This window comes from Dipteris shenzhenensis, chromosome 16 (assembly GCF_047967505.1).
Source record: "Dipteris shenzhenensis isolate YYH24624 ecotype China chromosome 16, Dip_SZ_1.0, whole genome shotgun sequence".
Taxonomy (NCBI): domain Eukaryota; kingdom Viridiplantae; phylum Streptophyta; class Polypodiopsida; order Gleicheniales; family Dipteridaceae; genus Dipteris; species Dipteris shenzhenensis.
Genome location: NC_141611.1, coordinates 10,706,874 through 10,724,662, shown reverse-complemented (window position 1 = coordinate 10,724,662; position 17,789 = coordinate 10,706,874). Strand labels below are relative to the sequence as shown.

Below are 17,789 nucleotides of genomic sequence, written 5' to 3'. Positions count from 1 at the left end.
ATGCAATAATCCTTTCAAGGAGGCCAGAACTTTCGAAGGTCTAGGGGACACTATGTATCCCATGGGAGGTTTGAGAGGCCAAGAAAGTGGTAGTACTAGTATGATTTGCTTACAAGTGTGGAGTACAAGGCCATAAATCTTTGAATGCTCCAACTAGGGAAAGGGAAATGCAATGGTATAGCGAAGAGAACTTGCAAGAATAGAATAGCCCAAGTCCACCATCCTGAGCTATTGGATAATGTGGTGGCACTGACGAGGGCTATGTATAGTCAACCAAAGGTATGGGCGCATGCATAGATAATCGAGCTAGCAACAGTAAGTACACATGGTAGGGGAAATCAAGAAAAAGGGCATTGTATTGTGGCATTAAACTGTCGTGCGGGCAGTTGCAGAAGACCACACAGGAAAGTGAGACTGAGAGGCATGGAACTCTATGTAGAGATCAGTGAGGGAGGCACGTGCAAGGTGGATGGAGATAGCAAGAGTGGATAGTTTGTAGGCATGAGATCAGATGGAGAAGCTGGGAAGCAATAGTAGAGGCAGGAGCCATAGGTTGGACTAGCTAGGGGGTGAGAGAGATAGGGTTGGGAGTTTTAAAAGATAGTTGGAGACTAGTCGGGGAACTGAGTCAATATAGGGGAACGATTAGGTAGTCAAAGAAGCCAGGGAAGTTAGGGAGTTGGGAATAGTTAGGATGATTAGTTAGTCTATTAGTGTAGTTAGTTAGATGTGTGTAGAACAAATAGGAAAACTAGGGAGACAAAAGGAATAATAGGGAGAACTAGCTAGAAAATGGAGCAGAGAATTGAAACAATTCTTTTGCATATTGAGTGGATAGGAAGGAGAATGGCTTCCTCTAGTGATTGTTGCCCTAGCAAGGGAATACCTAGAGATGGTTGCCCTAGCTATGGGAGTGCAGACAAGGGGGCTCTGTCTTGTTCTCCTAAAGCTCTCACATCCTGTCCCCCCAGTCCCCATCCCATCAGTCTTGCTCTTGTCAATCTGGAGTCTAATCAGATAGGCAACAACAATCCATCAGATTTCGTCATGCAAGATCTAGATCATGATAAGCATGATACCCCTCTCCCCCCCTTCACCCTTCACCTGAAGGAAACAACTCAAACAAGGTGGCAGAGAGGCAGACACTCTTCGTAATTTTCTCTCTGAGTTCAAAACTGCTCCGACCAGTAATCTTCCCAATAATAGCTAGAGCAAAGAAAAGCCTCTCTTTGTCTCCTTCGCTACAAAGGATCAATGACCCAATGGAGCCCTCAAGTCCGTAATGCATCAGGTCTCGAAAGGGAACCCTGTGCAGGAGCTGCCAAAGAGCACCTATGCTGGTGCTATCAGAGGAGGCAGAAGCCTTTTCAAGGCTCCGCCGATGCTGAGACAGTCAACCTAGGAGCAGCTCTCACTATGAGCTAGGAGAATCTTCAGTGGCACCCTGCCCCCCTCCATCACAGAACCTGTAAAGTTCCCTTTCGTTGTTGATCCCAACACTCCAAAGGCTATAGAGCCTCTCAAAGGTAAGACTCAAATAGTCAAAGTACACAATGGACTTCTTAACAAAATGATGAAATGGCTCTATTCATGCACTGTCGTAGGATATATTCATAGCCCAAGGCCACCTGCACTTTTCTTGGAAGGTTGGTCCATAACTTTTGGTTGCATAAAGGCTTGGTTGTCACAACCATTCGTTTCCTCAAGAACGGGTATATCGTCTTCATCTTTGAAAAACCAGAGATGGTGACAGAAGTAGTGCAAAAAGGGACAAGCACTATTACAAATCAGCCTCTGTCAGTCTCCTGTCAGTCCAGCTTTGGCAGCCCTCCTATAGTCTTGATTCCCTGCCTCCATCTAAGGCCCCCATATGGGTGGAAGTCCTTGATTTGCCTTTATCTCTCTTTCCTCAGATTGAGACTCTCTACGCATCGCTTGGCCAGTTCCTTGATGTGGAAACAGAAAAGTTTATAAGCCCCTGAGGTAACCCTCAAGCCTGTGTCCTGATGGACCTCACTTCTGACCCTCCTAGTGCCATTCGTATTCTTGACGTGGACATAGGTGAGTGATCCAAAAAGTATTCTTCAAGAACATTCCTAACTCCTACTTCCTCTATGGTATGGGAGGGCACTTTATCAAAGATTACCCATCTAGAATCAACCAAAAAAAAGAGAAACTAGACATGGCCCAACAAGACCCTCAGGAATCCAAGGACACTCAGACTCCTACTAAGCATCCGGTCCCTTCTCCTCCCATGGAACGGAAGGAAGCTCAAAGCAAGCCAACTTTTGAGAACCCAAGGGGTGAGACAGAAGGGAAAGGTAAAGAGGTGATTATAGAAAGGTAAGAATAGACGGGAGATAGCTCAAGGAAAAATTTATGGTTGCCACCCAAGACTTAGAGGCACAACTGGAGTAGGCAGAGCACGAGTCAACTAACAAGAGGGTCCGCCCTTCATAATTGTCAAAGGCAGAAAAGCAACAAGGTTAGGGAAGGCAAAGGCTCAAGCGCTTGAGTTAAACGATAGGGGAAAGGAACTCAATTCAATTAAAAGGGAGAAAAGGAGGATGTCGAGAGGCTTCGCTCTTTCTCCCCAGGACAGTCCAGTAAGCTTTAAGAAGAAGAGAAAAAAAACACTACGCAATGATGCAAGACAACTTTTCCTTTCTTAGCATCAACATGCAGGGCTTAACGTGCAGGGCTTAACAAACAACCTCAAGCCCGCCATCCTTAAAAGGTGATTACAAAATACATGCTTGGATGCTCTGGGTTGGCTCATCAAGGAGGAAGAAGACAATGGGAACATTAGAGGGATCTAGGTGGGAAATGGAGTACAAATAGTCTGCCAACAATTCGCAGACACACGAATCTCACACCAAGCAATGATGCTAGATTAGTTGAGAGCATCCTCAGATGCTTAGACACCTTCTGCATAGTGTCGGGGTCTACAATTAATCATGAGAAAATAGGAGTCTTCAGAACTAGGGCAAATCCTCCCCAAATTCTCATAAATAAGAGATGCAAGATCCTCAAGGAGGGTGAGATCTTTCGTCTCCTCGGGATCCCAATGGGTTTTAGATGCCCAAACAAAGACATATGGGACTGGGTAATTGACAAGATTAGGATTAAAATCAGTAGATGGCAAGGGCTACAACCTTCACTGGCTAGAAGAAAATTTGTGCTGAATCACTACATCTACCCGTCCATTCTGTATTTTATAGCTTACTGGTTCCCTACAAAAAAATAGTTTGACCAACTCAACAGATTGTTTTGAACCTTTTTATGGGGGGCTCCTTAGAGCACAACAGAAGCTCCAAGGTTAGATGGAGCTTCTATACTCTGTCGAAGGCAGAAGGGGGTCTAGGAGTGGTAGATGTCAAAAGGTCATCGGCAAGATTCATGGTTCAGTGGATCCTAAAAGCCTACCAAAGCCCAGATTCAGTGTGGGCTTCCCCGCTCTTGAAGAATGTGAGGAAAGTCAAGCCTAACCGATGCAAGCATTGGAAAGAGATTCCTCTAGGATCCCTCCTTCTCGGGCAAGAAAGATGCATTACACAAGGGTCAGAGCTTTGGAAAGGAATGTGGAGAGCCTGGGAAAGTATGCCACCTTTTTTTAAATGGAAGGGTTTTATGAGGAAAACAGGCACTTTCTGCAGCCAAGATTCAATTTGGTTCTCGATCTTGTTTAGTGCCCATCCGCTACTACGAGATGACCAACTTAAAGCAGCTCTCAGACTAAGCAAGAGAGGAGAAAATGTCTGGGGAGATCTGTGGGACCGTGCTCAAGGTAAGTGGCACAATGATATTTTCCTATTGGAATCACACAAATTAACGAGATTCGACCTTCCCCTGATAAAGGAACAGCAGGCTCTTTGAGCCAAAGAAAACCTCCCTTGGTTAGGTGGTCGTCTACCTCCCGCAACGAGAGAATTCAGATGGGCGAGCCAATGGAATCTTTCTCTGGTTCCTATCGTCAATGAGGGACGCAAGGAGATGATAGCCAGGCTAAACAAAACTTGGTACCGGAGAGATGACGATAACATATGGTCTTATAGATTCTCTAAAGTCAAGGCCAAGAGATCTCTGAAAAGCAATCGTGCCTTCTCTAACTCATCTTACACCGAGGTATCTGGACCACAGCTCGAGCACAAAAGATCGGTCACAGGAATGGTTGGTGTAGAAGATGCAACAGAGCGAGAGAGGATATCCCACACTTGTTCGTCAACTATTCCTATTCCAAGGAACTATGGGATCTGATACACCGACACATAACTCCCTTCTCTTTTAGCTATTGGGTCATTCTGCTTGGAGACTCTTCTAATAGAGCCCTGCAAAACTGGAACGTCATCAGAGCCTCAGCGCTCTGGTCAATTTGGGTTCAGAGATGCAATAAACTATTTAATAATGTTATAATGGATACTAAAATTGTGTTTGAATCATTATGTGTGCTCACACGAACGAAGAGCTAACATCAAGAAGCTCGACCTTTTGCACTCTCAAGCCCAAGACTATTTCAAGGTTGAAGAAAAACTTGCAAATGAGGAAACAATGCTGCTGGACCAAGCCAATGAATTGTCGAAATCAAAAAATAAGAGTTCCTACGAAACGGTGGCATGTCAACCCCAACCCTAGCCCCAGCTCCAGCTCTAGCCCCCTCAGGCTTGTCGACTCCTCCCCCTCCTCCTCCTGCATCACCCCTCCCTACTGTTGCTGGAACAAATGTCACTGCTGCGTCAATGGATCAGATCATGTCTCCTCCTGTGCGTCCGTTCAAGAGACCAACCTCATGCGCAGATCCTTCCAGCGTCTCATACAAGGTCCGTCGAGAAGCTCTCACTGCTGAAGAATTCAAGGAAAGAATGTGCAACCCCGTTGCCCCTCCACTAGCGCCTGTGGCTACTCTTGTAGCTCCTAATGCCTCTCTGTCAGTTCTTGCTGAAGTCAAAGAAGAATTGGAATAAATGTTTACCTCATGAGGGAATCATATTATGGGGTATCTCTGAGGACTACGTGTTTGTACTCACGCTTCTATGCTTTGATAGTATGCTTGCTGCCTATCATAGAAAGTTTTTCTGTTGATAATGCATAATTGTATATAACTTTTTGGATATTATAATATAACCCTCTTTTTTTTGGGGGGGGGGTGGGCGGGAAGAAAGAAAATAGAGGAGAAGAGGGAGAATGTAAGAAAAGAGGGGGGTTTAGGGTGAAAATTAGGGAGAGGAAAGCATAAGAGGAGAAAATTAGGAAATAGGGGAAGTAGGGGAAATAAGGAGGATAGGGGGAATTAGGGGGGAAAGGGAAAGAAAGGGGGAAATAGGGGGAATCTTGGGAAAGATTGGGGGGGGGGGGGGAGCATAGGGAAAGTTGGGGAAATTAGGAGGGACAAAGAAAAGGGGAGAATTAGGGAAAAAGAAAATAGGAGAACAAAAGGAGGGAATATTAGGAAAAGGTAGAGAAAATTAGGGAGAATAAGGGAGGGGAGATAGGTAATAATTATGGAGAAATAGGAAAATAAAAAATAGGGAAAATGGAAAAAATAAGAGAAACTTAGAAAAAAATAAGCAAAAAATAGGGAGAAATCAGGCAGACGTTAGGGAAACAAGGGGGAGAGAGGGAGATTAGGGGGTTTTAAAGGAAGGGGAGATAAGAGAGGTTAGGGATAAGGTCATCAAACAAGGTTTTCCAAAAAGGAAAGAATGCGTAAATGCAAAAGGGGAAAAGGATTGTGTGTGTGTGTGTGTGTGTTTGTGTAAAGAAATAAGTGTCTTTATGTGTGAGATACATTTACTAATCAAATTTCTTGTATATATTTGTGTGTGTGTGTGTGTGTGTGTGTGTGTGTGTGTGTGTGTGTGTTATACATGCATGACAAAATCAACTAGATGATATCCTCACACCCTAGATGTCTCATTTTCATGAAATTGATATTTATTAAATGCAAATGTAATAATATTTTTAGAGAAATCAACAACCCCGCTCAAGCAATTTTAGAGTAATGGCACTTTCTCCAAGCAATGTCAAAATATTAAACCAATATGGCAATTTGGAAATTTTATGTCACATACACTAGTATGTCTCAATCAAATGTGTCACAAGGGGAGAGAATTGTTTTAAGCCAAAAGTTGGCCATGGAAATAAGTGGTTCATACCAAAGTCTTAGTATATACACCAAATATGCATAATACAATGCCTTCTACTTTATGTTTCCGTAAGTGTAGTATACTCTAGTATTCTCCGAAAGAAATCCTTTTTCTTAGACTGCAATCAAATTGTTGAAATTGTGCCTCTGATAAACGATTGAGGTTTCTTTGGATGCTTTAATCCACAATTCATAACTAAACATTTAGATCCATGTGGATTCTTCACATAATCTACATCCCCTACAAGTATGAATATGCAAAAACATGTTGCACACAGTACATTGTAGAACTCCTATAATGGTGGAAAGGAATAGAAAAGGAACGAGGAACATCAATAAAAGCACTTCACTATTGCTTGCCTCTCGTAACCATGCTAACATATGTGCTCTTAAATAATGAACAACATTTCCCAAAATTAGTCCATAGTGGATCAAATCCCTAAGTGTTATGCCTTTCTAAAAAGCCCATGGTCATTTCATGAGGTGAAAGGTTTTCTAGTTATCTACATTTCCCTTTCTAAGGATTCTATGATGTCAAAAAATCTTCTACATGCTACATGAAAGTTTGCAGCATCTCTGTATCCCAACCTAGGAGGTTGAAAGCTTATTTTCAATTTGATTCATAAAACTACCAGGCTTTCAAGGATCTCCAAAAATGATGTAAGAAGTTTTCATGGTTATCATTTCATGAGCTAAATGGTTTTATGTTTGCTTTTTTTCCTCTTTTAAGGATTCCATGATATGAAAAATTCTTGTACATGCTGCATGGAAGTTTGCAAGATCTCAAACCCAACTAGAAAGTTAAATTCGATTCATAACAGCACCAATGGCATTCTTAGGCTTTCAATGGTCTCCAAAAGATTATTCATCGCCTCTTTTTAACAATCATACTTCCAAACTTTAGGGCTCAACAAGAAAAGAATGGCTTACCAACTATGGTTAAGCTTTAACCTTGAGATCATCCAAAGTCAATTACGAGGGAGCGCAAAGTAAGGGTTAAGAGATTTGGTGCATCCCTCCAAGATATTATTGTACTATTTGTTAATGATAGTTTCTTTCCCTGTCTAAACTTCACATTCTTCCCCTTGGTAACATCATCAATTGTCCTTTTAGTACTCCCTATGGAGAAGAAACGCCTCATTGACTCTTGGCAAGTGGTTCTTGTTTTTTATAGAATGTTGCATACACCTTAGCCATTTCTTGAAATGCTTGAAGAAAACACCACTCAACTAAAATTAAAATCTATAACAAGAATTTTCAAGATAAAGATAAACTAGGGGTAAATTTGTGGCAAATATGTATGGTCAATTGTGAGCGCAATCTCATCCACTCATTTGTGTATGGAGTGAAGAACTCAAGTTCCCTATTATTCTTTGGATCATGTAGATGTGCTACCGATACAAAATTATCATACCATGATATTGTCAAATGGGCTCTTATGGTATGCATACAACGTAGAAAACATATTTTTCAAGGGCATTGAAGTTTTAGTTCAGCAAGTAATGAAATCATATGGGGTGTACTTGAGAAAGAAAGTAATACATAATGAATGCCTAGAGGCAAAAGATGTCCTGAACATCACAAAAGATTATTGCACCTTACATTGGCTATAAAGGCTTTGAGAACTTACGAACATCTCCTTATCACAAAGAAAAACATTGCAAGAAAGATTTGAAATGATGGCATCAATTAGGACCTTCAATGTTCTTCACATTATCATGCCCTGAACATATGTGGACAAATGGTAGTAACAAACACCATACAACAAAGGAAGGAATTAGTGCATCAAAATAATTATTGCATCAAAATCCGACTACTTGTCCATGATATTACATTCATAAACTTCAAAACATGCTCTCTTTTTACCGGCAGGACAATACGGCTTAACTGCTTCCCTTTTATTTTTCTGACAAACAAGACAGATAGCACCATTCTTCATTTGAACAAAAGTAGTTCATTTAGGTTGATGACTCGTGAGACCCCTCGCCAACCTTGTTATGAATGTTACCAAATAGGCTTAATCTTAAGAGGCTTGTGATCTAAACAGTCTTTAAAAATGTACTACAAAGCAAGCAGTCTATAGGCATTAAATAGTATGCGGTCTAAAGTCATTACAAATTCACCTACCTTTGAGTGCCAAACAGTATAAAATTACAAAGCAAGGCCCATCACAGCTCTGAAGTTCTGAGCAATGTGACTATTTTCTTCTTAAGAATTCCACACAACTGGCACGCATTTAATGCAATCGTCTGGAAAAGGTGGACCCCAAAGTCCCATTCATTCTTCTAATGTCCGCTCCAGCTCCAGTTCAAATCCATCCTCTTCTCCTTCCTTCTGATAAAAAGAATTCCTATAGTTCATCCAAGCATATGCATCTTTCTTCAGTTCATCACCCAAAACTGCTGCATGCCCATTTGTTTCTTTGACACTAGTTTCCACAGCCTGCATTGCTCCTGTTTCGTCCAAGGAAAATTAAAGCAAGAAGCGTTCAGCCTCCAAGATATTACATATAAATAGTGTCCAAGGAGGCAGCCACAATAACACACCAAATGACTACATTACCATTGTAAAGTCTCTGCTTCACCATTGCATATTCCTCGTTCAGCATTGCTAATTCATCCAAGCCCAGCTCCTTTACCTGTTGTGCCATTTTTGCAAAAAAAAGTAACATGAAGAAAGAAATACTTGAAATTTATCGCACAATATTATGTGAATTAACTTACCAGTCCTGATGAACAAAGAAATGATTACAAGGAGTTTCCATGTTATTTCTTTTCTTTTTTGCGTTTTGTTATGCAAGAGGGGGAAGGGGGTCTGAATAACACCAGCTTTTAAGAAGATGGGGCTTGCCATCCTTATTTCATATATCCTAATCAGAACTTGTGTGAAGCATAAGTTCATCAATGCATGAGAAGCCATGACCTGAAAAGCACATGACCGCATATGTGCCTATTTTACCAAATTCGAAAATGCAAGATAAGGTAAAAAGCTCCAAGGACTTCAGAGTGTATTATCTATCTATTCCTATTGCACAATTAGGAGCCAATAGTAAGTTAAATCTAGAAAATGGGAAGCGCTGCATACCAGATTTCCTTCAAAGTGCTCCTGAGCTGGAAAACTTGTCAACAACCTGGGAAAACCAAGACAAGCAGGAATCAGGTAAAACACGGGAAACAATGTCGATACAACCCATTTGGAGGATAATTGATTCTCAAGCATGCAGTCGCTGAATATTTCATTTCCACCGATGACCCCTGTACAAAAATGTATACCTACCATATCCATCTACCAGCTCAATAACTTGCTTGCACACAGAAAAGCCATCATAGAGCAGCATTCACTGATGCTCTTAAGACATGCATCAGCTACCCTTGCGCGCATATAGCCAAAAGCCTTCTCTTTACTAGACTTGTATATAATTGTCTTTGCAGACAGTAATTAGTTTCAAATAGCATTCAAATTTAGAAGGCAGTTGCTCCCTTGCCTTTTTTGAGCAAGCTGCAGACGTTTTGCAGACTTGCTTGAAAGGTTATCAACAGCTTCTTTCATTTTCTTTTGATTGGTAGTGACTGAACCGTACAGAAAAAAGTATTTTGTCATCATCCGATGCACTATCTTCAGAGCTATTGGAGGACCCTTCACTTTAGCCTCTTTCACCAAAGAGAGTATATTTTGCAAATCATCTGCACAAGCAATGTATTGAAAAACAATTATAGCTTTTCGATGTATCCTCCAAGTATAAAACTCGGCAACTTTTGTTCCTTTTACAGAAAGAAAGAAACTGTATTGCGTAAGATTTACGTCATGTTCAAGCACTAATCAACACATACGAGGAGATTGCCATGCTCACAAAATGGAATGAACCCATCGATCATTCATGAAAGTAAGCATAACAAAGGCACAGAAGAGCTACATTTAGAGACACTTGGTATAGATTAAGGAGCCGATGTGGTACATTCATGAATGTATTGCTTGTGATGAATCAAACTCAAAAGGCCTAGCTTTCACATCTTAGAGTCAGATAGGACAGCAATCTTCCAGGGATAGAACTGAACTGTCCACCAAAATGTCCTTAATCTCAATGACGTAAAAAGACAAGAGTTTCCGAACCCTTCCCTTAGCTCAAGGCAAATATTCATCGTATCTTTGGCTTCCTGTATTGGTGCACATAAGAATCTTATATGCCAAGGCTGATGTAGCTCTTTACTCACCTTTATTCCTGCCTTTAAATTAATGCTATCCTCCTCATGCATTAGAGAGTTTTGTATGACATAAGCAATGAGTGATAACTATTTGGAAAAAATATCGCGGTGAAAGATCCTCCTAGTTACAGAATATATATCATAGTAATTATCAAGTACAAAAACTGCCAACAAACTGTACCAACACCTTCAGCAAACAGTTGCCAAGGTAAGGTACCAAAAGGTGGCTTTGTTTGCCGCACCCTCTCTGGTAAACTATCCTGTTCTTCCATGTGCCTCCATGTAGGCTTCACTAGCGCTCAAGGTAGAGCAGTCCTGCAAGTAGTGCTGTAATGTGTACTGCAGATAAATGCTGTAATGTGTACTGCAGATAAAGCTCCCGGTCATGCATTCCTTATGCTCTCAAGCTCCCTGTCATGCACTCCTTATGCTCTCCTACAGGTGTATGTCTACACCTAGGTCTGCTGTAAGATGTCTGGGGTTCTTCCCTGCAAGCACACTCCACTGATATGGTGCTCTCACTGCTCTTCACTGAGGTGAGTAGATCTGTCGGCTGAGTAGGTCCTCTTCTGGCTGCTCTAGATTCAGCCCAGTCCTGGTAACTGAAGTGTTTTGGCCAGCTGCCTGGAGCCCTTTATTAAAGTCAATAAGCCCTTCCAAACTGGCTGACTGGTCCTACAGACCAGCCGACCTGGTCAGGCATCCTGCCAACCAGATTTGACTCATCAATCTGGGTCTGACTGCTGTTGGGGCCTATAAAATCAGCCCTTGTTGGCTACTTCTGGTGCTGCCCACCTCTGGCATCCCTTGCACCTCTCACAGTACCTCCTGCAATTGCTGTACTTGTTGTACCAGATCCTGCTGCTGCTGTCGACCAAGTATTCTTTCTCTCCTGCAGCCCTTTTCCTACTGCGCAATGTGCAGCTTTTGTACCCTCCATTTGGGCTCATGGCTGGGCTCTTTCCAGCCCCACATCCAGCCCTCAAAGGCAGACATTGGGGGCCCTTTGGGCTTCCCCAAATCAATACTAACCAGGATCTTGGTCTGCTGTCCATGTGGCAGCCATCTCGCTGCCGACTGCCCGTTCTCCTACTGACGCATCTACCACAATATTATGTTATACTTCCAACACCCCCTCTCAATAACACACAATGGCCCGATACCAACTCTGTCAAAGACACCGTGGCCCCTCTCAATGACACACCATGGCCCATTACCAAATCTGTCAAAGAGCCGCTCCATCAGCTCCTTTGCAAAAACTTTCAGAAACAAGTTTAAAGATGTTTTCTTCATCTGGTCTTCTATTCTGCACCTACAGTATCTCCAGGAACTTCTCTGCATCACTCACGAACAATTGAATCCAGTCACCAATACAATTTCTGGTCCTAGTCGCAAATGCTCCAGAGTCTTCAAAACCCGAAGGAAGCAACAGACCATCCAGTCGTCCCCACAGAAGATAGGAACCAACCATAGTCACAAGGAATGTTTCATCTGTCTCGTCGTTTCGTTGTTTCAACATGTTTCAAATTAATACTTAATACATACAAGGATAGGGGCAAATAAAATATGTTATATTCAAGTTTAGAGTATCAACCCGATAGCAACAGCAGCAACATGGGTCATTGCAAATCATTTGCATCATCAAGCATCAAACTCTTTGGTTTGCTAAGATCAATCTTTAGAAACTCCTTTTCTATCCCACATGGTTAGGTTTAGTAGGCTTTCTTTTGTGTTGTGATGCATGCCTTTTCTCTTCCATGCACACTTTTGTGCCCAACTTTTGAATGTACACTCCCTTTGAGTTTCCTTTGAATCGCTTTTCAATAAAAAGGGGACAAGTAGTGCTCTTAGCACACTATGCCACATTCTTACACTTTCGCCTTGTGGTTCCATAGAAAAGCCTTATTAGGTGCAATGGGGAATGATGATGGTAGAGTCTTCATACAATACTAGGACCATTTTTCTTAAGGAGGGGAAGGGGAGATGTGGGGCGTCTTTTTATTTTTTCTTTTGAAGATACTCAATATTTATCAAATTATTAGATACATTACGAAACTTATTTATCAAATTATTAGATACAAGGATAGGGGCAAACAAGATATGTTATATCAAATTTAGAGTGAACAAAAAGAAATACAAGTCAAGACATCTTAAAAGAAAATTCAAAACACAAACATATTCTTCAAATTTATTTAAATTCAAGCTCGCTTATCAAGTTTCAACTTCGTTCTAGAAAGCACGGGGCAAAAATGTTTATTTTGATTTGGGTGAAACAAAGGTTTCGTTGAGAGAGTTTCATCCTATTTCGAAACTGTAAGACTCTCCTATTCTAGTCTCTACTGCAAATCACGGGAGCAGCACCATGAATCATGAAAGCTTAGTTGCAATAGAAGAGTGTGAGAGTACAACACAATGAGAGAAAGATAAGGTTTTGTCCTAGTGACAAAACCTTAGTAGTCACTAACCATAGTTAGTGAACTAACTGCGGTTAGGGGGAAAAACCTCTTAAAGAGGGAAAAGTGCCCCTAACTAGCTTATTATATTACATTGGTCACTGCTGAATTATATCTATAATTCTGCGGTTAGGGGGAAAAACCTCTTAAAGAGGGAAAAGTGCCCCTAACTAGCTTATTATATTACATTGGTCACTGCTGAATTATATCTATAATTCTAACAGTTTGGACTTCTGCCATGCAAGCACGCTCCACTATATGTTACTCTCACTGTCTTGACTCAGGTAAGTAGATCTGCAGGCTAAGGAGACTCCTAGGTGCTCTTCTGGCTGCTCCCCAGTCCAAGGTAACTGAAATGTTTCTGGCCCCTACCTGGGGCCCTTTACATAGGAGATCTGCCCCTGACCTGGGGTCTGTCAACACTCTGCCGACTGCTGTTGGGGCCTATTAAACCACCCTCTAGCAGCCCTTATTGTCTGCTTCTGGTGCTTCCCCTGCTGCCCACCCTGGCAGCCCTTGCACTTCCTGCAATACCTCCTGCACTTACTGTACTTGCTGTACCAGATCTTGCTGCTGGGTGTATACGCAGCACCACAGTTGAGGATTCGGACCAGTACCTGTGTTGTTAAGTGTGTCTGTTACTAAGTTAGTAAGCGGTGCACCTGATAACATCCTTTCCAAGTCCGCAGCAACGGGGTACACGGTTTTCGATGAGCCCAAGTTGATTAAAATGAAAGGGCAAGTAGCCAGTCATGATGTGATTGTGTTGTTTGACTCAGCGTCAACACACAATGTAATCAACTCAAAGCTTATTAAGAGGCTCAAGTTGAAAACTAGTCCGTCTGACTATGCTTATACAATCAGGATGGCGGACGGAAGTTCAACTGAAGTATGGGACCAAAGGGTTACGAATTCAGGACTATGTTGAGAAGCTGGACTTTGAACCAGACTTGCTCACGCAGATATAGCCCTAGGCATGGCCTGGCATTTTCGAAAAAATCCAGCCATTGATTGGAAGAAGCATATTTACCAGTTCAAGATGAACGGGGTAGAATATGTTTTGCGAGGTGAGAAGGATTTACCTCGAGGACCACTGATTTCAGCCATGGAAATTCGGAGGACCCCGAAAGAGTTTCTGTGTCTGTGTATAGCATCGGTAGAGTCGATTGATAATGCATCGACTAGCACTGAGGCTACCCAAGATGGGAAGATGGCCGAGTTGGCTAACGAGATATCAGAGAAGTTCTATGAATCTTTTAGGGATGAACTACCTTATGGGTTACCTCCAGAGAGGAAAGTTCAGCATAAGATTGAACTGATCCCGGGGGCAGAACCTATAAATAGGCCGCCCTATAGAATGAGTTTTACTGAAGAGGCGGAGGTGCGTAGACAACTGGAAGAATACCTCAAGTTGGGGCAGATTCAACCAAGTTTCTCACCTTTTGCTTCGCCAGTGATATTAAAGAAAAAAAAGGATGATACGTTTCGCCTCTGTATAGATTACAGAGCATTGAATAATATCACTGTTAAGCACAGGTATCCGATGGCTCGGATTGATGATTTGCTAGATGCATTACATGGAGCCGTGATTTTCAGCAAGATAGATCTTAAGTGTGGCTACCATCAGATCCGGATTAGAGCCGAGGATGTGCATAAAACCGCTTTCAGAAGCAAGTTTGGTCATTATGAGTTTTTGGTAATGCCCTTTGGACTTACCAATGCTCCAGCGACATTCGTCATGCTTATGAACGATTTACTACGTCCGTATATCGGAAAGTTCGTAGTACATTTTATTGACGATTATACTGTGTATGGTTAGGCTTGAATATTTAGGATTCATAATTACTCCACAGGGGGTAGAAATGGATCCGAAGAAAGTGGCTGCGATACTAACTTGGCCAATCCCTCAGAGTCTGACCGCGTTGCGATCATTCTTGGGATTTGTCCAGTTTTGTAGAAGGCATATCAAAGGATAATCCGGAATAGTATCGCCATTGACTGATCTGACCTCGGATAAAGTACCTTTTATTTGGGGACAGAATCAACAAGAAAGTTTTAACACCATAAAACAAGCTGTGGTCACAGGACCGGTGTTAAAAATAGTTGATCCCCAGAAACCGTTGCTCCTGGAAGCCGATGCAAGTGGCATTGCAGTAGGAGCAGTCCTCCTTCAAGAGGGAAGGCCAGTAGCCTTTGAAAGCAAGAAGCTTTCTCCCTCTCAAAGAAATTGGCCAACTCATGAATTGGAGTTGTATGCAGTGATCCATGCTTTGAAAACATGGAGGCATTATTTGTATGGTTCAGAGTTTTATGTGGATGTGGATCATGATACTCTGAAACATTTTTGTAAACAGCCTGACTTGAGGGGCTGCCAAGCTAGGTGGGCAGAGCTCATGCAGGAGTTTAATTTAACGATTCGGTACCGAAGAGGAAAAGATAATAAGGTGGCTGATGCGTTGTCTCGCATTATGCACAACCTGAGTTTCAGGGTATTAGAGAGTGCTCTAATGACCGAGATTAGAGAAACTCAAAAAGTGGACGAGTTTGTCCATAGCTTATGGCCTAAGGCTCATGTGTTAAAACCCGGGGAAAATGAAAAGGATGACCTAGCATCCGGAAAAGAAAACATATGCAAGATATACCAAAAGGGATGGTATGCTAGAAAGAAATGGCAAGGTTCTAGTACCTAGTCAGAATGATCTCACGCAAAGAGTCATTCGACAGTGCCATGATAGCCCGTGTGCGGGACATCCAGGGATCGAGAAGACATATGATCTCGTGAAGCGAGATTTCTTTTGGCCAAAGATGAAAAAGCATATTCATGAATATGTGACACGGTGTTTTTCGTGTCAGGTAAGCAAGGCCGAGCGGGTGAAGCCACCCGGACTTTTACAGCCCTTGGAGATACCACTAGGTAAGTGGGAGAGCATTTCCATGGACTTTATTGTAGGGCTGCCTACGACACAAGGAGGGTATGATTCTATCCTTGTGGTGGTTGATCGTCTAACCAAGATGGCTCACTTCATTCCGACTAGAGAGTCTGTTAGTGCCCCGCAAGTGGCGGATTTGTTTATTAGACATATATTTCGTCTGCATTGATTGCCTAGATCCATAGTGTCAGACAGAGATGTCAGATTTACCGGTCATTTTTGGACAGCGGTATTTGAGACACTGCGGACTGAGTTGGGAATGAGTAGTCGGGATCATCCTGAGACGGATGGTCAGACGGAGAGAGTCAACCAGACTTTAGAGGATATGCTGAGGGCATATGTGTCACTGAGGCAACATACATGGGACAAGTGGTTGCCATTGTTGGAGTTTGCCTACAATGATAGAAAACATTCCTCTACAAGGTTCAGTCCGTTTGAGCTGAACTATGGTTATAGACCAGCAAATCCAACTATAGTTGGAGTACCTCGGAAAGTGCCTTGTGCCGCGAACTTAGTGGTTCAGATGCGGGAGATGCTAGCATTTGCGAAGCTAATATCCGCCAGGCTATAGATAGAGCCAAGGTGTATGCGGATGAAAATCGATCTATAAGAGTATTTAAGGAAGGAGAAAAAGTTTTTCTCAGAGTTCCTTCGCACTCGAAGTCGTTGACTTCAGGAGAGTGTGCTAAGTTATCACCTCGATACTGTGGACCGTGGTTAATTCTAGAAAGAATAGGCAAGGTAGCCTATAAATTAGAATTACCACCGGGGTGTAAGGTGGACCCAGTGTTTCATGTTTCTCGTTTAAAGAAATTTTTGCATATTGGTGACTCACTAATCGAAGGTGTGGTTTTGTTTCAGGAGATAGAGGATAATGCAAGACGCAAACCAACAAGAATCCTGGACCGAGAAACAATGCAAATACGAAATCGGAAGATACCCACGGTGTTGGTTGCATGGCATAGTCAGCCTCTATCGGAAGCTACCTGGGAATCCGTATACCAATTACGGAGAGTGTTCCCAGATTTCATCATCGAGGACGCTGATGCTTGAAGAGGGAAGGAATGTTATGCTCTAGCCGAGATAGCATGACCTCGGAAAGATCGGTGGGCATTTTCACTTAGATGACCGACTTTTGTAATATTTAATGTGCGTAAATAAAATGGTCAAGAGAAGTAACTGCCAAGGTCCTAGGTGAGGGTGAAATGGCATTGACTAGGTGGTTCTGAGTGCTAAGGCCTAGGTGCACCTAAATGTGCAATAATGCCATGGGGCAAAAGGTTTAAATGTGCCCCAAGAGAGGGGTAGATGGTGCACCAAGTGAAAAGGGCTAAAATGATGACATGTGGCAAGGGGGAACCATCTAGGGAGTTGTGAGTCTTGTGGATATGCATGAGGAAAAAGAAAAGACGTATCTGTTGAAAAAACTGCGATCCATGAGAGTATGGCTGGGTGGAAATAACTAGTGCCATCGCCCGTGATCCAAGAAAGAGAGTTAGAATAGGACTGTGTCACTTACCTTGCAGAAGTGCCCTTCATTGTCAGTGTGGACAGCATCAAGGTCTCGGTATTGGTCGGCGTTGCCTCTCAGGTCTTTGGGTCTGCAATACGTGTGCGCAGTGTCCTCTTCCGAAGCGCGTTTTCGTGCTCTCTCGAAGAGTGTTATTTGTATTTCTCAGTTCTCCAAGTATAAAGCAAATTTTCCCCTGATTGGGGGAGGGGGCCCTCAACGGGTACAGGGACCCAATCAGTTGTCAACTCCATTCTCTCTCTACTCTTATCTCCTTTCTCTCTCTATGGTGCATAACGCTAATTCCTCGCTAAAGGTTTAAAGAAGGTCTTGCTGTGATTACACGATTAGATTACCCGTTGCATGTTACAAGGGTTAACCTTATTAATTGGTTTGCTATCCAAATGACCAATTCCCACACCTTTCTCTTTGATGCTGTATTTTGGCTCATATAGTTCAGCCAACCTCATAGCCTCCCTAAGAGATCTAGGACTATGCGCTGACACATCTACAACAATGCCAAGATGGAGTCCATGAATAAATTTGATGAGC

At 42.4% G+C, this 17,789-nt stretch overlaps 1 protein-coding gene across 7 annotated transcripts in view; it reads right to left on the bottom strand.

Annotated features, from left to right (window-relative positions):
- Positions 1-8,017: 8,017 nt before the first annotated feature.
- Positions 8,018-17,789, bottom strand: part of LOC147892536 (Small nuclear RNA activating complex (SNAPc), subunit SNAP43 protein) — a 33,980-nt gene continuing 24,208 nt past the window's right edge. For all 7 annotated transcript variants that reach the window (XM_087386716.1, XM_087386720.1, XM_087386718.1 and 4 more), the window contains 4 exons: positions 9,627-9,825; positions 9,227-9,272; positions 8,705-8,780; positions 8,018-8,595 (listed from right to left, as the gene is read on the bottom strand). In XM_087386716.1, the coding sequence (XP_087242842.1) occupies positions 8,420-8,595; positions 8,705-8,780; positions 9,227-9,272; positions 9,627-9,825 (497 nt within the window). In that variant the 3' untranslated portion in view covers positions 8,018-8,419. The remainder of the gene's footprint in view (positions 8,596-8,704; positions 8,781-9,226; positions 9,273-9,626; positions 9,826-17,789) is intronic.